The sequence below is a fragment of the Bufo gargarizans genome, chromosome 4 (assembly GCF_014858855.1).
Source record: "Bufo gargarizans isolate SCDJY-AF-19 chromosome 4, ASM1485885v1, whole genome shotgun sequence".
Taxonomy (NCBI): domain Eukaryota; kingdom Metazoa; phylum Chordata; class Amphibia; order Anura; family Bufonidae; genus Bufo; species Bufo gargarizans.
Window position 1 is genome coordinate 114,689,347 of NC_058083.1, and position 23,134 is coordinate 114,712,480.

General features: G+C 41.6%; 1 protein-coding gene across 2 annotated transcripts in view; it reads left to right on the top strand.

Moving 5' to 3' along the window:
• EPHA4 (EPH receptor A4) overlaps window positions 1-23,134 on the top strand; it is a 55,499-nt gene that overhangs the window by 15,679 nt on the left and 16,686 nt on the right. For both annotated transcript variants that reach the window (XM_044288541.1, XM_044288542.1), the window contains exons 4-6: window positions 7,694-7,849; window positions 13,602-13,937; window positions 22,719-22,843. In XM_044288541.1, the coding sequence (XP_044144476.1) occupies window positions 7,694-7,849; window positions 13,602-13,937; window positions 22,719-22,843 (617 nt within the window). The remainder of the gene's footprint in view (window positions 1-7,693; window positions 7,850-13,601; window positions 13,938-22,718; window positions 22,844-23,134) is intronic.

The window sequence follows — 23,134 nt, forward strand, 5'->3', positions numbered from 1 at the left end:
ACCAAGTTCTTTCCAAAGTGAAGCTTATTGTGCTGATGAAAAAAAGCCAATTCACACAGATGAGGAAGCTCCTGATAGCTAAATATGATGAGATGTATAATCGATACAGAGGAAAATCACAGCTTCTTCATATCTACTGCTCCTTTTGCTGAATTTTGTACCTAAGATCAATCAAATATAAGAAAGTGAAAAATTCTCCAAACAGCTGCTCCCGGCCTAAGTATTTGGTCAAACGTAAGCAGTACATTTTCTGCCACATATATGTCCACCTGATGGCCCTGGTGCATCTGGAAGTGATTGCAGCTTTTCTAATGCATAAACATAAAGCCCTAACGGAAGTCAATCAGAGGAAAGATAGGTTTCTTAGGAGAAATGCTTCAATTATTTCCAAAGGCCATCTGCATATTTCTAATCTGTGTATGTGAAATGAGCCATTTTTATGGAAAGCCCTACAGGTCATGATAGACACACTTTCTATTAGGATGCCCCCCCCCCCCCTTCCTCCTTTGTTGAATGGGGCAGGGTTACGAAAGGGTTGATATTAATTTGCCTTTGCTTTCAAGCCATTCACTTTGATTAGAAAAATAATTACGTAAGGTCTATACTTCTGCTATAGCCTCTCAGCAGTATATAGGGTCAGTTACATAGTCATCTCCCGGTGAAGGCCTATTTTCCATAGTAATTGCTTCAGCTCATGCTTGCAAGCCTAGATTATGTCTTTAATGTCAAGGGACATTTTATGGTATGGATTCACTTAGTCATGAATATTAATCCTCTGCATGCTATATATCATATTTTAGTGATCTGTTGTGAATTCTGTTTCTTCAATGGTTCCATCACACGGACACCAGTGGAGCCCAATGGACCCCATTAAATTGTGGGGAATTCATTATGGTGACTATCATGTTAGACGGGTTATCCAGTGATTAATGTATAAAAATGAAAATCAGACATCATACAGTACGTGGCCACCTCTTCCTAACAAATCTAGAACCAGCCCTGTTCCTCACGTGGATCTAGAGATCTCCCCATTCATTGCCCTTATTGTTCTGCTAGATTTATATCAAGCTTGTAGCTCAGTTTAAGAATGAAACTGAGCATGTGCGGCCAGGACAAAGAAATAAGAAAAAAACAATCAGCAGGTGGCGCTATACAGGTACATTTTATTGAATAGCTCAGTAATTTTTACCAAAGTATTCAGATCCAGGTGCTGGTTGAAAGATAGTTTTCATGGGATAACTCCTTCAACGAAAAAAAAATAAAATAAAATACAGGCAGCTCTGTATTTTTTTCTTTCAAATGTGACAGAATCCGCAACACAGGCTCCAAAGTAGATTTGAACAGCGCCTAATGGTGGACAGACTTTGAGGAGTGACCTCCTAAAATGTGTTCTTCAGCTGGAGTGAATCTGGTTGCTCACACATTCTCAAGCAGTCCAACATGTCCCTCACAAGAAGAGAGCCCTGAAGAGGCTTCCTGGAACAAATGGTGGAGGTATTTCATAGCCTCCATAAAAATGTCAGCAGGAGTCACAACCCCTTGAAGATGGCCTACGTTTCTTTGTCTTTTCTTTTTCTTTTCTTTTTTTGTGGGAGACCACCCATTTGGGCCACTTGTTGCATTTGGTGGGCAGGGAATGTTCTAATCTGTCATGGCTCCCATGTCTCTTGATGTATAACGTAATACAAATACATAAAAAAGCAAAGAGTATAAAGGAGAAAGAGGTCAACGGTAATGATATGTTCCTAAAGCCCCTAGGGGGACCGCAGGGAACATTTACTGCCTCCCCTAAATAATACGCACAATGCTTATGGCGAGAGTGTCCGCCCCTTATTTTAGTTCTTTCATTGATATGTTGGGAAGGGCAAGGGGACATTTATCCAATTTGGGTTGTGGATCCCACACACAAAGCATGGCCCTACAAGTGAGGAGAACTTTTCCAGAAATATTCCTCAGCTCCCAGTATTCAGTGTCACGTCCTCGGAGCCTGTAGAATTTTCTATCTTCATGACTATGGGCCTCGGGAGATGAATTTCAGCACCAGGGGGCTCAGGTTCATCAAACTCTGGTTTACAGATGGAAAATACAGAGGAGCCGAACCTGGAGACGGAATTTTTTATTTTTTTTTACAGAACTGGAAAGCTTTGTTCTGCCAAGACTTTCCTCACAGCAGCTGATTCCTCCAGCTCTGAGGACGGCATCTCTTGAACAGATTGCCAAGTGATGGCTGTTAGGATGGGTTCTGGTCTGCACTGCAAGCTGCTACGGTCCTTAGACCTCATGCACACGGCCGTTGTTTTGGTCCGCATCCGAGCCGCAGTATTTGCGGCTTGGGTGCGGACCCATTCACTTCAATGTCCGCATCCGTTGCCCCATTTCGTGGTCCGCAAAAACATATAACCTGTCCTATTCTTGCCTGTTTAGCGAATAGGCAGTTATATTAATGGCTGTCTGCGCCGTTCCGCAAATCCGTGTTTTGCAGATCCGCAATTTGCTTACCGCAAAACACGCAACAGTCGTGTGCATGAGGCCTTACATTGTAAAATCTACAGGAGGTGCCAATGTCTTGAATGCCTCTTGCTTTATTGTATTTTAATATTCTATGGACGAGGATCCGTCACTGTTCCTGACGGCATTTTTTCTTAGACCCTCCATTGTGTCGTTACTCTGGTATGCCTTCTAGAAATTTATGAAGAAATTAACAAGTAGGTGTTACCAGCTGGGGTGTATCTCTGCATACTGTAAAACTCTCCAATCTGTGCCGAGAGTATAGGAAATACTCCATTTAACGGGGGGAGTAACACCTAGTATTCAGTTATTTTTAGGAGGGATAACAGAGGAATGACACAAAACATAGTTATAAGAAAAGATGATCGGGTATTGTTATTTTAGAGAAAATAATGCAAGTCTTTACTAAAACAGACATGTTGGAGTGATGAGAGGTCCTCTTCAAACCACCTCTGAATGGTAATTTGGCTGGAGATGGGTATTTACTGGATATTTAAAGAGGAACTGTAACTTCTCCTGACTCGTACGCCCCAGGCAATAACAATCCTGGAATATCTAGTCTTGTGACTGTATGATGTGCCGTTCCTCTATTATTCCTGGTAGAAGTTTATGGAGGAATCATCAGCCATATCCAATAAAAGTCCAGCTGGGCGTTACCAGTTGGGGGGTGTCCCAGCACGGACTGACACCTGCAGCACGGTGGCTCAGTGGTTAGCACTGTTGCTTTTCAGCACTGGGGTCCTAGGTTCGAATATGACCAAGGGTAACATCTGCATGGAGTTTGTATGTTCTCCTGTGGGTTTCGTCTGACATACTGATAGGAAACTTAGATTGTGAGCTCCTGGGGATAGTGAGCGATGCCAATGTCTGTAAAGCGCTGCGGAATATGTTGCCACTATATAAATAAATAACTAAATAAAGTAGTAAGTTAGGGGGGTGCAGGGACACCCCGAACTGCTAACACCCAGTTCGGACTGCTGGTAATTCCTTCTTAAACTTCTAGCAGGAATAATAGAGGGATGGCACAACATAGACCCATGTAATATTGTTCAGAAATACATCCATCGTAATTCCATACAGGATAATCCAATAAATAATTCTAACAGTGACATACATGGTGGACTAGGACGGGCGTTCCCAAACTGACCAGCTGACATGGTTGCTATTCCTTGCTTACTGTAGCTATGCCTCTTTCCCACTATTTGTACTGTGTAATACGCCCATCAGATCTTGGGTTATGGGAAAATGAAAGGATAAATGCAGACTATTTACAGAGCAGAGAGGGCAAAAAGCTGTTCTTCTCTCTAGGGGCGAGTACAGAAGAAAGGGCTTTAAATAACAGGATTAACAGTTGTCACTCAGCAGTTAACCAATTAATTAGCCCAGAGCATGGGCAACCAGGCGACGGGCACCGCAGACAGGGGCACCCTCTTACTGAGCTTTTCAAACCCTTTCCATGAAAAGAAATCAGATTGCATTCTTGAAGGAGTTATTCGGTTTGTCATTTTCGTGATCGTGGTGACGGAAATATTCCATAATTCTGTTGGTTTGGTAAAATATGGTCACGACCCGATGACTTGACTCTTTTTCCAGCTCAGTAAAATATGCATTTTAACGTGTGAATACATGTATATCATTTGTATAAATCAGGGCGCGCAGAACGCGTGGCTCCTGTGCTGCAGCTCCTGCTTGACAGCGAGTACAGAAGTCGCCATATTTCCTGTATCCATGATATATGATCTGTTAGATTAAAATGATGGAAATGACATTCTGGTCTGCACTGCGCCATTTCCATGCTAGAAGTAGGATATGGAGTGTAAACAAGCAACGGATGGGAGTCTTCTGAGGAAGCCATCACCGCTACTTCTTATAAGACGTTTGGCCATGTAGTTTGACAGATGAGAAGTTTCTGTTTAAGGTGAACATAATGTTTCCTTATAGTGTGCCAGGGAATGGCAATGTATAAAATGATCATATATTGCATTTATTATGGCTGCACATTGAACCAAAATCAGATTTGACTAGTGTTTTGAGTTGAATTTTTGTGCAATAATGGTACAATTATCACCCCTGTGTGAACCTGACCTTATCCTTACTGGGACAGGTTTTATCATAGATTAGATAAATAGATTAGAAAGATATGCAAACTATAGATGCATAGGAGATTGATATGAGAGATAAATAAGAGAGATATGCGATAGATAGATAGGAGATAGGAGATAGGAGATAGATAGATAGATAGATAGGAGATAGATAGATAGATAGATAGATAGAAGCTAGATAGCTACAAAGGATAGATAGATAGATAGATAGATAGATAGATAGATAGATAGGAGATAGATAGGAGATAGATAGATATGAGATAGATAGATACAAAGGATAGATAGATAGGAGATAGATAAGAGATAGATAGATAGATAGATAGATAGATAGATAATACATAGATAGATAGATATGAGACAGATAGAGATTGTTGTCAGGAAGCATTGTCTGGGGGGGTTGAGGGGTCACTCTCGGGGGGTGCAGATGTGAGCATGCATCCTGATTAGGCTGATCTATTAGGACAGGGCTATGTATTTGAGAATCCTTCTGTTAAAGATCCTTTTTCTCACCAGTCTTGATCCTAAACCTTAACCCGGTGGTGTTTCTGTGTCATCTGGGTCGTGGATCTGCTTTTGTTGACTAATGAAAAAGAGGGGAAGAAAACTCATCAAAGCCATGCCAAAGATATTGAATTTGTGGCTTGTATTGAACATGTGAACTAAGCTGGGGACAAAGAGGATGGACCTAAAGCTCTGGCAATAACCCTTTTCCTCCACCTCGCCCCCCCCCCCCCCCCAATCTTACCCAGCAAATCCTTAGCAGAAAAGCAGAAGGACAAAACAGAGGACAGAGAATTAAGCACGCACCAAAGACTTTAATTTGTGGCATGGAGAATGGGGATTTGGGGTGGGAATGTATTAACAAGACACAATGAGGCGCACAATAGCATCACATACACACTTAATGAGGGTTTCTGGCAAGCAGGTTGTATCCAACATCGGTTCTAATAAATGGACAGAGATAACATTCAGGATCCTATGGTAGGCTTTAAACTGTAATATACAGGCCTACAAATCACCCTGATGAGAGCTGTATTCGATTTACTGATTGTCTTCCATCTTCTCTAGAAACGGAATTATTCAAATGTATATCTAGATTTTTAGTGAGGAATATTCCTTAAAGAGGCAGTCAGTTTTAGACAGTCCTTTCTTTTTAGAAGAGTTGATCACCTATAGGCTGATCACAGGGTATTCCATTAAAGGGACCCTCAGCAATCAGCAGAAGTAGGTGTTCAGTTTCCGGGCAGCACCATCCTAGTAAAAATGAGGTATGACGCAGTCCCCAATGAAATCAATGAGAAGTCTGTAAAACGCGTAGACATGCCAGGTTCTCCAGAGCAAGCATTGATCTTTGTAGACGCTCTTTACTCTGACTAATAGATAATCAGATCCCTCGCTATGAACTCTGAATTTCTTATATCGTGTATAAACATGAGTTCTCTAATATTGTGACCAAGCAGCATTTAAAGCGACTCTCTGGTTCAAAAAACAAACAAAAAAAAACTGGGGAATGAGGAGATGTTTTTCATGGTTCCTCCTTTTCAGCTGTAGAGCTGCCATTTCTCAGACTGCCTGATGCATTCTTCCTGCAACCCTTGGACACTTCCTGCAGCCCTTGGATAGACAATATAAAGATGAGCGAATAATTTCATAAGAATGGATTTGTCTTATCAAGCAAGAGTTCTGCACTTGTGATGGGGCATCACTAAAGCTGAGGACAGTCCCCTCTGCCACTTGATTGACAGGGCCAATTTTCCACCTTTGCCGCTGCCCAGAGCAGCTGCTTCCGCTACTGGAGCATCGCCTGTGCATGCACCGCTATACTTCTGGGTAGCAGCATGTGAACAATCACCTCCCAAAAGGCAGGACCTCTGCATTTGCGCCACTATTTAGAGCAGTGGCGCAGGCTCGAGATTGTCAGGGTTGGCCTAAATGTCTGGTCCTGTTAATCAAGCGGCTTGGAGAGCATCCTCAGCTTTGGGGACACCTCGTCACGGCTGCTTGATGAGACCAATTCATTCTTACGAATCGATTCGCTCGATCTTTAGCCAGCCCCGCTCACGTGAACAGTGCCGGCCAATCCAAGAGCAGATGTGGACAAATAGGAGGTGTCTTGAGCTACCTATGTCCAGTAGTCTTGGAGGAGGTGCAGCCACCTTGGATGGCAGAAGAGGAGCCCAGGAATGAAGGTGAAAAGGAGGGCAACTTGTAAGTGTTAGTTCTCCAGTTCATGTAAGTTCTTTTTCTTGGAGGGTCGCTTTAAAGTAGTGATTGTAAGATGTCGATAATAATGATGCCAAGGTTATTCTGAAGAGCATACCCTTTTCCTTTCATTTCTGGTAGAAAGTGCAGATTTCCTAGAGCGGGCAGTACAGCGCCATGTTATAAAATGAAGCATATACATTTCACGGGGAGAATTTAGTTCCTCCTGAACATGAAATGCAGTGGCAAATACACAGAGGCTGACTGTGTTCATTCAGCCGTATTTAAAATGTTGTCAAGTCCAGAGAAGAGAAGTGAGGCCTCCTCGCATCCAGTGGCTGGCATGTACACAGGCTGTCTTTGTTTATCAGTGACGGCTGAGTGACAGGCACTTTCCACTGGGTTTGGATTCCGTGTGTAGGGGATGAGGCCGCGTTTGATGTGGGGAGAGGGGCCTGACCTGAGCCTATCTGTCTGCCAAGCTGTGGTTTGTGATTCCTATCAATCCCTCCCATGGGTCTGTTTTCAAGTGAAACTAATCAAACACCTAGCAAGTCATCAGACCTGAGGTAACACGCTAAGCAAAGTTCATGCCATGCCCTGGGAAAAAAAGATCCGTCTCAGAAGCAAATAAACAATCGATACTGGCGACATTACACGGTTATGGTGGAAAAACAGTTGCAACTAGTGCACAAGCCACATAATGGATCAGCAGATGCAGCAGAGCTGATAGTGTCATCGTCATACTGTTATGTAGTACTGTAGACAAAACACTTATTGAGAAAGCGTAAAATGGCCATAATTTCTATATTATAATATGTCATTTATTGAAAATTGTGAGATAGCATATTTTATTCACCATGATTTTTTTTTTTCTACAGCTTGCAAAGTTGGCTACTACAAGGCCCTCTTATCGGATAAAGCGTGCTCCAAGTGTCCTCCCCATAGCTTTGCACTTCGAGAAGGCTCTACCTCCTGCACCTGTGATCGGGGCTATTTTCGAGCTGACAGTGACCCTGCCTCCATGCCGTGCACCCGTAAGTTACTTGATGCCTCTGTCTTTCAGTGAAAGCTAAATCCACCCCTTGTCTCTCTGCATGTGATCACTCTCTGTGCATTGGTGTTTGTCATCTTGATATATGCCTCTTCTATCTTTTGTACTGTACACTCCATACAGTATAGCGTTTACTTGACGGCAGCTGTCACAAGTCCAGGGGCATTTCTGAAGGTGCCACCCGTTGTGAAGTCTGGGTTTATGTTGCGCTAAAAGAAGCTCAGATCAGTGGTTCCCACAGCCTTGCTGACCTCCCGTCCGGGCCTCGCTGTGAAGAGACTCATTGTCATCTAGAATCATTTGTGATCAGCAGCTTAGCAAATGCCACTAATGTCTTTCACTTTCGAACCCTTGATATGTTAGATTTTGAAAATTCATCAGATAGGTCAGCTATTGCACCCAGGATCAGGCTGGCCTAATACTAGAGGATCCTCCTGTGGGTCCAAGCTCTTACCAAAATGGAGCCTTCAAGGTCCTATATACACAGATGGTGGGACCTTAGAAGAATTACCTCTCAGTCGATGCTGATTGTACCTGTAACCCGTAAGCATCACTGAGTAGTCTAAGGTCCAGATTCTGGATGTAACACTGAAATCTCCTGTGGTACTACTAGACCAAACTTCCTGTATTCATAGATCAGTAGACTTATCTCAAGGAGGTCTAAGGCTATAGTGACATGATATAAGTTATGTATAAAGATCCACACTGGTCTATAGTTTTACTATAAACAGTGTGGCTTAGATCAGTGCACTCTAGAGTGCTCTCTAGAATGAGAATGTGCAAGCTCAAAAAAAGGAAACTATGACAATTGATATAGCTTCCCAAAATTATTTATATTTTTTGCATACAAGCTAAAATACCAGTTTTTAAAGGTCTGCTAAAAGTAGCTGTATTATCACTAATTTTCTGATAGCGCTGTCACTGCCTGACAGCTCAAACCAGCTTAATTGAAGGAATAGAGAAAACCGATCCTGTCAAGCAAGGCGACTTGCAGGAGGAATACAGCAAACCGGTATACACATAATTATAAGCTGGTAAGATATCATAAAATTAGTTTTTGTAGATTTACATGGAATTAAATCCTGTTTACTTTACCTAAAAAAAACTGTATTCCAAGGCACACTCATTTGCAAGTGATTATTTGCCTGAAATGAACCGTATGACTCCATCATAAAATCCGTGCCCTCTGGGTTTCCACCAGCACGCGTCCCCTGTCTTTCATTCATATCTTTTTTTTTTTTTTTTCTTTAAATAATCAGATTTGCTGCTCAGGCTGTTATTTCCTCAAGTAACTATATTGTTTTTAAATGGCCATTGCAGCCCTATTAATCTCGGTCGCTTCCTCTAATGCATCTTGACAGTTATCCGCGTAATGAACCCTAATGAAATGACTGGTGGAACCTGCCTGTGAATTCCACCGCTGCCGCCGGGAGCTGGCTCGTTGAAATGTAAGGGCAGATTGAGAAGCCCGGCCAACCTTCGCTCGCTCCCAAGGTCAAGGATGAAAGCGTAGCATTTCCTCACTGGGTTGTGCATGGTGAACATCTCTCAGCGGGGTTTATTCACGCTGAGAGTATTTTTTTTTTGTCTCGTTGCTGGAAGTATCTGCAGTGCAGAGTTTTGATGATTTCCCAGCAGCAGAATAGTTAAGGCTGTTTCCCTCTAAGCTTCTGGTTTTTAACCTTCATCTGATTTGAATTCCTCTTTTCCTTGGCTCCTAAGCACGTACACAACTGCACAAAAGCAATTATCGGGGAATCTGCAGTGCCTGTTTTTTTCTCCAGGGGTGCTGGCAGAACGGATTCAGAGAGCGCTGCAGCAAAATTCTAGCAAGAGCGATGGTTAGCTTTGAATGTTGTCCTGCTCGTATGGTAGGATGGTCAGCAGTGAGTAACTACATGTGAAGCTTTGTATCTGTGCAAGAAAAAAATTGACCAGATCCTCATAATGAAGGTCTGTACTATATTTGGATGTCATTTACTCCTAGAGGTTTAGTATTTGCAGGGAATCAGATTTGTTGGAAAGATGTTAGCATTTTTGGTGAAATATATGACTTTCCTTTAGCTGAATCAATGGAGAACATTTAGTGGTTTTCCTCTTCTTTTCTCTATGGCTGTGTTTGAGGAACAGGTAGCAAGGCCAATGAGGGGCAGAGGTTTTCTCAGTTTGGTTAAAGTTAGAAATCCACCACAGTAGCTCCTTTTCCGTCATCACTCCAAGTCCAGCACTTGTGAATGAACACAATTAATTAGCTTGGTAGACTACTGGTGGCACATCTGCCTTAGGTTTCCAGTGTTCCCAAAATCACAAGAAACACAGGGCAATTTAGGCTGAGAGAACCAGCTGCTTCATTGTGAGGCACGTTGACCTTAAGGGAGTTGATGGTGTCATTGGCTTTGTAAAAGTTTAGACTCCAACAATTATATTAGAAGCGTCAGTGCTCTTGAGAACTCTGCTAGCCTCTAGAGAACAATGGATTAATTGCAGGATGAAATGTTAATTCATAAATTCTAATCTTCCAAGATCTCACCCTCCACGTGGCATCTCAAAATGGTGAAAATTAGGTTACATTTTCTAATTTAATTTTGTATTATAATAGAGTCGTTTCAGAGAACTTCATAAGTAGGAGAAACTTGTGTAATATCCATTAAAGGCATGCAAAATGATACGTAATATGATGGCTACCAAATAGTATTTTTTGGCATAAGGCCTCATTGACGTTGACAAATAAATCCTTAACAGTACAAGTTATCTAGGTGTTGGGAACCAGTCAGACACATTTAATCATCAGCTTGTCATCTTTGGAAGGCGGCCAAAAATTGGTGCCAGTAGTAAACTTCTAGGCACTTTGGCCATTAAGCACCTGGGATTTGTCCAGAACTTGAAGCGTCTAGCAGAGAGATTGATCATGGGGATAAAAACTAGATTTGTTTTCTGGTAATTAAGCTTGACATCGCCTTGCATTATGTAACATAAGCTAGAGGTTCTACCTTGGTTCGTTCTCTATTTAAACATAGCCAGACTGGTTCCACGGTCTTCCATTTAGGGTCATTAATCATTTCCTAGGCTTTGGGACATTGCATCTCAGGTTATATTATCTGAAGATGGAGAGCGGGGATCTTGTTTTTACAACTGTCACACTCTGCTACTTTACTTATCAATCTGCAACTACTTTCCTGCCATCTTGAAACCAAGACTGAAAGTCTTCTTATTGCCTTCTGCTCTGAGCGATGTATCCTTCCCAATCACCCATGTCCAAATGTTAATTTACCAGCTTGTAAATCTTTCTTGGATAATTTAAAGTGTTTTATACACACCCCAGGTTGTCCTGAGACTCATAAACAACCACATAATCTTAAGTATCTGAGGGTAACAGTGGACGTTTTATTTGTTTATCTTTTGCTATAAGCTGGTGCTGCCTTTTTTGCATTTTTTTTTCAGATTGTATTCTTAGGCTACATTCACTGGTTGTTAAAAACGGCCACGCTGTCAGTTTTTTATGGCCATTTTTCAACAATTTTCTGGACACTTTTTTAATGGCTGTTTCGCATCCGTCTTGCATACTTTTTTAATGGCCGTGAAAAAAAGCCATTATAAACAGATTATTTTTATATATATTTTTTTAAGTTAAAACCCCAACTCCTGCAGTGCCTTCAGTATATATATATATTATGCTACCCCATAGTGCCGCCAGTATAAATATTGCACCCTGTAGTTATAATGGCCCTCAGTATAGATTATGCCCCCCTTAGGAGTTATAATAGCCACCAGGTTGTGCCTATATATATATATATATATATATATATATATAAATATATAATTTCCCCCAGTTGGGCCCCCATGTATATCGCCCCTTCCTTCCCCCATCACTGATAATGCCGACATTAAAAACAAAAACCTTTCTTCATCCACTTGAATATGAAAGAACTCTTGCTTTGCACTGGAGGGATCAGGATCTGACTTTCCCAGAGTCGTGACGTCACATGTGACATCATGACGCTGGGAGCGCAGGTCCAGCTGCATTCAGTGAATAGCAAAGGTTCGAGGAGCAAATGTCCCTGTGCATTCAAGTGGATGAGGTGAGTTAAATACAGGCCCATTAATTTCAGTGTAGTCCATCTGACCGTTAAAACTGCCAAAAATAGGACTATTTTTTGATGGCTGCTATACACTGACCATTAAAATAATGGGCATGTGAATAGTCTCATAGACTTTAATTGGTTCTAAAAATGTTGTGTGAATGTACCCGAATAGGAAGTGGTTTTAAATGGTTGTCATCTCCTCAAACTAAACCAATTATTCTAGTCATTGCTCATCATTACACAATATTTTAAGCAAGAAATTAATTATTTTGCTCAGGGCGTGTTTGGATACTTAATGACAAGCCATTTCCACAAAGGGAAAGAAAAAATAATGCCTGTCAATGCCTTTTCTTCTACGTAATCTTAGCCCACAACACACACCCTCTCCAGTCCAAACTCGCCCAGCAGAGAAACAAAAAACTGTAATTTACAGGACTGTGTCAGAGTCTTTATGAGGAAATTGCCGAGCTCAACAGAAACAAAATTCAGCTCTAGAATTGACTGTAAACAGAACCAGAATAATAGGGATAAATTTGGGAGGGGAGGTAGACTTCATACCAGCGATTCTTCTGTTCTTATTGAAAGGCCATGAAGCGAGCCTTCAAGGTCACTTCATCAGAAATGGAAAGGTCAGCCTGGTCTTGGTGTGATTAGTATAGGAGTCTAAGGAGATTGGAAATCCACAGATCTAGGAAATTAGTTTTAATTAGCCCTTAAAGCCATCGTTTTGTATGGTCTCTACCTCTAAATAGATTCATTCGAACTTGTGTATGTGAAAAGAGTCTACGACTAGTGTGATGCACTAGCAAAAATGATCCTTGTTAAAGAGAGAATAGATACAATGGATCTGAGTATAATGAGAACAGCTGTAGAAAAGTGATCTCCGTGAGCTTTTCACCACGTTCTTCTATGGTTTTTTGCAAAAATTATATCTGTATTGATAGATAAAACAATAATTGTATGTAGATTGCAAGAGATCAGCCTTACTTATACTTTTTCTTGAAAAAACCTTTGTGTGAAAAAAGATATAATCTTTGTAGATAACCTGAAATCAACCTGCCAGGAGTGACACCTAATTTTTTTTCTCATTCTCATGGATAATGTCAAGGTTTTATTCTTCATTTGCCTGTCTTCTCCTTGATGTTCTGCTCAACTGTCACCCCCTCCTCTACATAGACCATCTCCATTCATGTTGGAAGGGGAGGGTGGGGGGCTCTTCCTGACCCATCTCTCTCTTCAGAACTGCCAGCATCTGCGTGCCTAGTTTTCCGCTTGGCTGCCCCTGTGTTCAGAAGCTGCCTGGGCCTCGTCCCACATACCAATTACTGACTTTTTGCTTTCTGAGGATCTTGATTCAATGTGGCACATTTTCCCACGTGAAAGTGGACATCGCCATTTGGAAAGGTGCCCTCACGAGCACTGTGGTGTTGAGAATGGAAAGTAATGCAATGGTGCTAGAAACAACATGTTTCTGGGTTTTAACCCTATGTAGTATGATGACAATTTGTTTTGAAGCTGTGGATGAGACACACATTGTATTAAGCTTGTTGATAATCCTCTTTGCATCTGTGTGAAGATTGCATGGTTCCAGTTCAATGTACTCTGTGTTAAATCTCATGTTTGAGACTTTGATTTCTGCTGTTTATTCAACAGGACCACCATCAGCCCCTCAGAACCTGATCTCCAATGTCAATGAGACCTCGGTAAATTTGGAATGGACTTCTCCTCAAAATACAGGTGGAAGGCATGATGTCTCCTTCAATGTGGTCTGTAAGAGGTGCGGTGCTGACCTCACTCGCTGCCGGCCTTGTGGTAGTGGAGTTCACTACAGCCCCCAGCAGAATGGCCTGAAGACAACCAAAGTCTCTATCACCGATCTTCAGGCTCATACCAACTACACATTTGAAATTTGGGCTGTGAATGGTGTCTCCAAACAGAATCCAAGCCTGGACCAGGCCGTTTCAGTTACTGTGACCACCAACCAAGCTGGTAAGTGTTTGCTATATGTAAATATCAATATAAGATAAGTGAATACCAACTTGGATATGATGCAACCAATGACTAATGGGGCAGGTGGTTTAACATCCACTCCACCCCATCATTAAATAAGGCGGCTTCGGTATTCTCACTTATTGTCTGGCCACCACAATGGATTCCATGTGAAGAAGTTGGAACATTAAGCAGCTTGCACCATGTGAAAGTCTGCAGCCGCTTTTAATTTTAATATGCAAAGAAAGCATGCTGATTTGAATATGCAAATTACACCATTCATTGTTACTTTTTTATTATTTGCATGGACAGTGCATTTGCTCATCAGGAGAGTTATTTTTCTTGATCAAAATATGACAGGGCTTCAAAGTCTGAATGGTCCTGTTCTATGACAGGAACTCCACAGGGAAGGGCAACATGGGGGAAAAGAATAGGATCCCATTCAGATAGCCATAGGGGGAGATCCTTGGATTCATTTTTCACTTTAAGTTGAATAAAAAATGATTGTATTTAACCAGAGATTGCAAACCAGGGCCCTGAATTCTGACTTTTTCCTCTTGAGCCCCCCTTATGTACTAAGGTCCAGGTGTGATTGCAACCTTTGCACCCCAAGTTATTCTGCCCCTGATTACAATGACAGCTGATATTCTGGCCACGCCGGGGTAAAAGTCACGATAGGTTTAATAACAATACAATTACAATGTTAAACCATACGTTTCCATAAAGATGATTTGTGTGTTTGGATAGGGTCGGGGAGCCAGCCTGCACAAATAGTGGAGTGAAATAGTGGATTGTGATCACAATCCATCACCCATGAAATGCAGGAAAGTAAACCAGATGAGGACTGCAAAGAAAGACTCTCTGTTGGTCCTTTTGCTCCCCTCAGTGTACAAGGGGGGGGGGGGGGGGGGCTCAGCTGAATACCATTTCTTTTAAGAACACGACAGTCTTGGCTTTGCCAACAGACATAAACAAAACACGTTTGGGATCGGTTACCCAAACGAGTCACCTCTTGCTCTTTCCCTCCATCGCATCACAGCTTGCTGGACACAGGATACGCCAATTAGCACCAAAAGTGTGTAAATAAATTGAGCAAGCCTTTTTCCTCCGAGAGGCGACAGATAGTTTTAAACAGCTGTTGGCTGCTCAATGCGAGACCTCTTTAGAAATATGCCAAACACAGTGATCAGAGCCTTGTGTTCTGGGGTGCCTAGTGAAATTACGAAACTGTATAATGACACAGACAATCACCACACTAATTGCCAGCCCTTTACAGAGCACTTTTTCGCATCCCCAGATGCACCCGCTGGTGTGTTTTCATTGGTACTTGGCCTTTTTCAGCTGCCGCATTGTGCATAATGATGTGGCATCTTCCGTAAGTATCAGCAAGATCTAGAGAAAGGAGATTGATGTTATAACAGAGGAAATGGAATTTATTTTCTTATGAGTTATGTCAGTGGCGTTCTTTATATTATTATGTGGTTAAAAGCTTCATGGCCCATGGAGCCAGTAGAGCAGCACACGGATCCCATATGGCTTTGGGTCAATGTGTTAGTACGGCGCCATATTATGTTGCAGTTCTGTCTTAGAAGCAAACCTCCTAATTGCATGATCATTTCACGTAAGGCTTTTTTTTCACACTGCGTTATGCCGATGGAAACCCTAGATGAAGAAATTTAACTGACACCACTAAGCAGTATTTGTTGCCCGTAGGTAGGTGTTAAAAAATGTATATGTTATTTTCATTTTTTTACCGGAAGCCTCTGGAATAGCCTGGTCTGATGTGCTATTCCATATGTTAAATAAACCGGTATCCGTAATGGTTGCTGGCCTGATGGAGGACAAAAGGACACTCTTTTGGCCTTCATCAGATGAATGGGGGCATGTGGGTCCGTTAACGTGTGCACTGGTAGCTTTCCTACTGCATAGGGTAAATGTCCACTGCTAGTGCAGGACGTAACTATCCTTAGGATAGGTCATCGATATCAGATCAGTGGTGGTCTGACTCCTAGTGCCCTGCGGATCAGCTGTTTTTAGGGAGTGTTGTGATGGAATCAGTCACCAGAACTACACAATTCTGCACATTGTCCCAGATTTACTAAACCTATAGATGGTGTCCAGACCTGCACCATATTTATCACAGAGGCTTAGGCTGGATAATAAATCGGGTGCAGGGATAGACACTTTTCTCTGACTCTATACCAACTATGGGTTGGCTTACTTTGGGACAGGATTTTACACTAGAATTGTGGCGCTAAATGTCACATTGAAGGCCGTCCCTTCCTATCATGCCCCACTCCCACCACCGTAGTTGCACCAAATTGCGCCGGTTTTTACAAAGATTGTAGGCACAGACACATTAATAAATATGGGCCAATTGGGTACGTGTATCTATATCTTTGAAAGCTTGCAAAGTCTGAATAGTCATCTTAACGATACAAAATCAATAGGAATAATCAGATTGTGGATTGCTAGGGGTAAACAAATTGACTCTGCAAACTACCGTTCACATCAGAAGCTACTGTCTGTTTAATATCAAAGGTGAGAACAGCATCCCATTGTCTGGGTGGGGGTATATTTGCCCCAGAGGCCGAACCGTCTTTCCAACTGGCTGACTGTTTACCAACATCGCCGTGTTGTGTCCTGTGCGCCGAGGATGTAATCATTGCTGTGATTGCTGCTTTCCCGTACACGGGGCGTTATAAACAATCTGCACCGCTAATGAGTAATACATGATACAGGAAGGCTGTAGAATATAGGACAGCTGCCGTGCACCATTTAGTGCCATAGACGGAACATACCGTTTTTTCTGCCAGCGCCAAGAAACATTTACTTTTCATGATTGCATTTCACTGGCTGCTTTTGAAGTAGCTAGACATATATTTTGCCGAGCATAACACTTTGTTTTTCCACAGTGTCCTAGTTTCCTAGCGAATAACTTGCAACGCATGCTGTTTACAGTGTATTGGCAGGCCCAGGGTTAAACAGAAACCTTCCCGAAGCTAAGCAGTAATTACATTGGCTAGTATTATCTGTGACTGGTTTAAAAAAAAAAAAAAAAGGAAAGAAAGAAAAAGCTGTAATGAAGACATATTAAAGCTAATGGCTGCAGAGTTATGTCCACCTCGAGATGGTGGTGGGGAGACTTCCTGCTAAAACATTAATGGTGTTATTAGCCAGACCACCATTGTCGGCCTGTCAAAGCAAAGCCTATCACCTGCTCTGCTGTGAAGGAAAGGAGCGTTTCTGTGGAGCCCTGACCCCTGCTGTTTTCAGTGTCCCCGCAGTTAGTATTTCAATATTTTGGGCCATGGAGCTGGCAAATTGCAGCTGTCCTCCCACATTTGTCCTTGGTAACAGGAGGAGAATTGGGGCTTTCAGAGAAGGAAGATTAGAAGAAAGAATTGCGTTTCAGTTTCACCTAGAAGTGGTAATTTAGTTTTTCAGAGATTATTATGGTGGATGTCCACATTCCAGAAATCTCTACTCAAGGCCATTTTTATATATATCTGGCCGAGAATGAGATTTAACACAATCATTATTATCTGACTTGTAGTGTTAATTCAGGAGCCCTCTGGAGATCTGCAGCACGAGCAGATATGTCACATGTGAACGTGGCCGTATAGTTCTCTTAGGGTTTGACAGACAGTCAGTGGTTGTCATTAGAAATCTGTTAGGGGGTCATTTACCATCAGATATACTCCAGGTCTAAAATAAAGGGGGAGTGAGCGGTCTCATTTATCATTTTCTATGCCTGTTTTAGATGTAGAAAATGGTCTCAATTTAAGCCAGCAAGGAAGTTGCCTTAGATTTAGACCAGCGGTGGATGCGCCAATGCTATGTAGAGGCCATCTCCAGCGCACAGGGTTATTTAAACCAGCATCTAAAACAGCAGTCTTAATAAATGACCCCCTTAGTGCTGCTCTGTGATGTCCTATTCTTTTATTATTCCTGCTAGAAGTTATGAGTGAATTACCAGCAGTTTTCATTTAAGGTCCAGTTGGGTTCTACCAGTTGGGGTTGTGTCCTTACATGGTCCTGACACATGCAGCACTTGTTGGATAGTATCAGACTGTGCAGGGACACACCCCAAACTGCTTTTAATTCACTCATAACTTCTAGCAGGAATAACAAAAGAGTAGGACATCTTAGACTCATAAGAATTGATGCTCCAGAATTGTTAGGAGAGGTGACAGGTCCTCTTTAAAGGGAAATGATCGTTCCATTGAGACTTATGGATCAGTGTAAGAAATTATACAGCTAGTACATTTTTTGGAATAGATTGTACAATCTGACTGATCGTCCCTGAAGATGGCTTCCACCAGGAGACAGAATGTCTTCGCATGTTTGTCACCAAGCCCTTTAACACGTCGTGTACTGGCGCTTAACAAAGCACTTAACTCTTATTTCCCAATATGTTCTGCCTCTTTTCACTCTCCAGAAACTTTCCTTTCTCTCCCTGGAGACAAATCTGTTCTTGCGATGCCACATGATTGATTGGGGAAACAGAGGGGGCACAGAGCTGGTGTTTGAGTAATGTTAAGAAATCAGGAGGACACAAGACTAATCAAACACACAGTCAGGCCTTGTGTTTTAACAAGATGATGGATTGCACTTCTGTGTTTTCCTGTCCTGCTCCTCAACATCTACTTTACTTTAATAACTTTTTTTTTCCAAGGCCTAGCCTGCAATGTGTTGCTATTCCCCAGCCATTAATTAATTGCTTCCTCCTGCACTACTTAAAAAATATCGGTGCCTCAGATTTAAGTCACTTTTATCTGTGAATGATGAAAAGAATAGTAGTTTAAGTGTTAATCCATATATGTATATATATATATATATATATATATATACACACACATACATACACCTAGTAGCCACCACTTTTTGTAATAACTGGTCTGAAAATGGCAGATTTATAAAATTAAGAGAAAATGGTTCCTTGTTGCCCATAGCGACCAATCACAGCACAGCTTTCATTTGTAACATTGCTCTGGTAAAATGAAAGATGTGCGGTGATTGGTTGCTCTAGCCACCACAGGCAGTATTTCCTTTAGACAGTATCATAAATCTACCCCATTATTTTATGATAAAAAAGACACCGTCCTAAAGAATAGAGTCAGCTTGACAAGAGATGTGACACGTGATAGCCAATCATCAAGACAGAATTTAGGATACTGAGACATAGAGGCAGTAGGAGGGGGACATGGGGGATGGAAGGCAGAGAATGCTAAACCAGACTGCCATTTTGTAGAGAGTCGGTTCTCCAAATGGTTCTTAAGAGTTGTTTTGATGGAAAACCTTGATTGTTTTACGATCTTAAAAGAAACAGTGGAAGGAATATTTGGTATTAAAGGGGTTTCAGATATTAGATATGTATAACCTATACTTACTTAGGATAGGATCGGATCAGATTCGACACCCGGGACTCCCATCATTCAAATGTTTCCAGCAGGCGCCAAAAAACTATACAGAGACGGAAGTAGAAGTGTAGTGGCCATGGTGGGGTACGGCAGCTCAGCTCCCATTGAAGTGAAGGAGTATTTTAGTATTGGTAGCGATGCAGTAGATGGAGCCTTCAGTCCATTGGTGATTGCCCAAAGATTCCGATTGGTGGGGGGTGCTGAATGTCAGATCCCCACCAATCTGATATTGATGACCTAGCCTGAAGATAGGTCATTAATATCTAACTCCTGGAAAACCTTTTTAAAGTGCCTGGGATTGGACAGGCTGCAGGACACAACAAAGAGCTGTCCTTGTGCCCCATTGCGTCTGTGATTTCTTAAAATTTCATGGACGGTATGGTGTTTTGCTGTGAACATAAAAAGAGCCAGTGAGTGTAAATCTGTATGCAGTAAACTTAGATCACATCCTGAGTGCCTTCCAATGTGTTAGTAGGACGTTTAAGGGTTAAAAGGATTGTATTGTGTAAATTTTGTTTGGAGTCAAGAAGAACAAAGCAAGATGAGAAATTACTGTACCAACTTTACTTTGTGGAATGTGGTTGAAGAACCAAACTAAATCTACCGGTGAATAGAGAGCGAAGCTGCTTCCATAATCTGGTACTGACATGTAGACACATTGCCAATAGCATCAACATAAACATAGGTGGCTCCGAGCATGTGCGCTTATATGTTTGGTTACGGATTTGGCCTTTTTTATTAAAAAATAATGAAAACTCCCTGTCTGGACAAACCTGAGATTATACCTGAATGGATAAAAGGCATGCTTCATTAACGCAAGGAATTTCCACAGTAGAAGGAGGCAGCAATTACAACATTTTCCGTTCCTTGGTTACTATTATGGGACTAAAACAGTGGAGGCCTCCTCTTGTGGGGTCTAGATTTGAGGTATTTTTGTAGGTTAGCTTTGAGCACTCAACTAGCAGAAGCAGAATTTGAGAGGCTTAAAGAGCATTTCCCCTTATTTGTTCATGTTTCTGCTAAAGCTATGATGGCAACTAGTAAGTCACCAGTAAGGCATCATTACAGCTCCCACATGGTAGTCACACAAGTTCCTCAAACTCCTGTGTTCTGCATGACTATATAGTCATCCTCTGACTAAAATATTACCGAATTACAAGTGAAGGCTGCTGATACATTGCTGCAAACGCTCAGCTGTGTGAGCAAGATTATGCAAGGGTTTTCCACTTCTAAAAGGAAAATGGCCAGTCTCCATTCACTTACAGTAAAGAGATCTTTAAAATAGTGAGGAGCTATGACTTCATTATGCTGATATGTTCTCCAAAAGGAAGGAAACTGCTTGTCTAGTGCCATCTGTAGAGGCAAACAGAGACACCCATCTGTAGAGAACTACTTTGGGCTTCTTGATCCTCATAGGTACAGGAAGCATTGCCTGGAAGACTCCCTACACCAGCTGGATATCTGCAAGAAGGGCCAGTACCTCTTGAGAGCTGCATCAAAGGCATCTTGCCCACTCAACGTTACACTGAGCAAGAACTCCAAAACAGCTGTCTACAGGTCGGGTGTCTCTGGTTCAGCGGGAAGCCCTTGTCATGTTTCAAGGCCCCTTAATGAGCCAGACATTGACCGATAGGTTAGCTACTTATAGGTGGTATTAGGCAGACCGTTTTCTTTCGTCTTATAAAGAGCTGACGTGCATACTTTTTCCCAGGGAGCATTCTTGTAAGACTACTTATCTCAACTGGAGCTTCACAAAGAAAACCAGGACCCTTGATCGTTAAGATAAAGTTATATGAAACTAGGCTACCACTGTATTACCATAAGTTTTTGGTCCAAAAAATTAGTGAGATCATCACTAGATATATATCCTCAAGTATCTGGCATTGCTAAACAGACATGTCACATGTGGAAAATTGTTTGGTTTGGAGTCACTGTTCATAGCATGTTTTGCAAGTCTAGGGCAGGTTACAAGTTCCTGTCAGTAAAGCTGTTTCTCTTGTAGTTGCCTTCAGGCTGTGGAATGGTTATTACTGCTGTTTACTTCCTCTACAGCATTTCTTGTCTTCATTTATGACTTCAGTACTGGGTCTAGGCCGGTTCTACACAGTCCTTTAAAAACATTTTATGACACCTGGGAGGGGTGTAGTGGTCTTTGTAGCTGGATCTGCATAGCCAGTGGGGAAAAGTCATCACCCACATGGATGTTACCAGTAAAACTAGGTGTTTTATCGTCCTAGCTGCGGAAGTCAGTGTCAGGCCTGGATGTGAAACCCTTGTGAAACACACAAATCCAAGCTTTGAACCCCTACCATATATGCTTGGTGCTATCACAGCAACCCTCAAACCTTTACTGTAGGGTAAATGGCACAACAAAAGAATTACCCCAATAAAACCAACAGACCTACTATTCTGAGCTCTTCAAAGACTCCAGAAAGTTATCCACTTTAGAAGTGTTATCTGCAGATTACCTACAAGCTATATTCTGTGTCTGAAACTTGACAGACATGAAAAGTCTCATTATGAGGTGTCGAATGATACTTCTACATAGAAGAAATGTCTGTTCTGCGGGAAATACTACTCAAGTAGCTTCATGCTCATGTAAATGTGTAAAAAAATATATAATGACTTTTCTGCATGATGTAGGCTGCCGAAATACATCATCTTCTTTTCCCTATATAGCAGATAGATGTGGCTGAATAATTGTCATGAATATCCACTGAACACAATAAAAGGTTTATGATAAAGGATGGATTCATTGACCAAGTCTTATATTGGTCTCCTTGAGTATGTCACTTCAGCTTCCGGTTGCTTCATCACAAATAATAGCCTAATTTGTCATGGGCAGTGACCCATTGTCATACTATAGGCTTAGTATGAGAGGAGTATAACAATAAAACACTCTGTCACTAGAACCATCATTAATTTGTGCTCTTGTTTATTAGCCCTCACGTTGCTGATATCACTCGGGTGTCGGGATTAGCTGCTGATTCAGGAGACTTTGGTACTGATGAGTCAGCACTAGAGTCATGCACCTAATCTTACTCTTTACTCCGTATTAAAAACTTGCTCAGTTACAGAAAAATTGATTTAGCTTCTTATGGGTGATCCCAGCATCTTAGATCTTAATTAGATCTAAATTAAATGAGAGGCCACATCCTTAGTTTCGCAAGCACTTGGGGAGGTACCCAGTGAGCACAGGATGTTAAAAGCTTTCATCCTGCCTATAGTTATTTTCAGAAGCAAGGATATATGTTAGAATTAGTAAAAGGGTGGCATACAACAAGATTTAATTTATGCTCTTCAATGTTTATTTGACGTTTCAAATTAATAAAAAAAATCTGATGTTCGCTTTTTTCAGCTCCTTCAACCGTGACCCAGATCCAGCCTAAGGAGATCACCAGACACAGCGTATCACTCACCTGGCCAGAACCAGACCGGGCCAATGGTGTTATATTAGAGTATGAAGTCAAGTATTATGAGAAGGTAAAATAACCATTTAACCTTTTTGGGACACAGCCTAATTTTATGGTGCACATGAGGGTCAAAATAAGTCCATCTTGCTGCCAATGGCTACTTTGTGTAAAGTAAATACATATACAATTACATAGTAACATAGTATCATAATAAATACAAAAATAAAAACACATCCATATAGTTTAGTCTTTTATCTTGAGTTAGAAGCTAATTTTCCTCATTAAAAAAAACAAAAAAACATCTCCCAATTCCATATTTCAGAACAAAACCCTAATCCACAACCATTCTCCAAAAATCTAG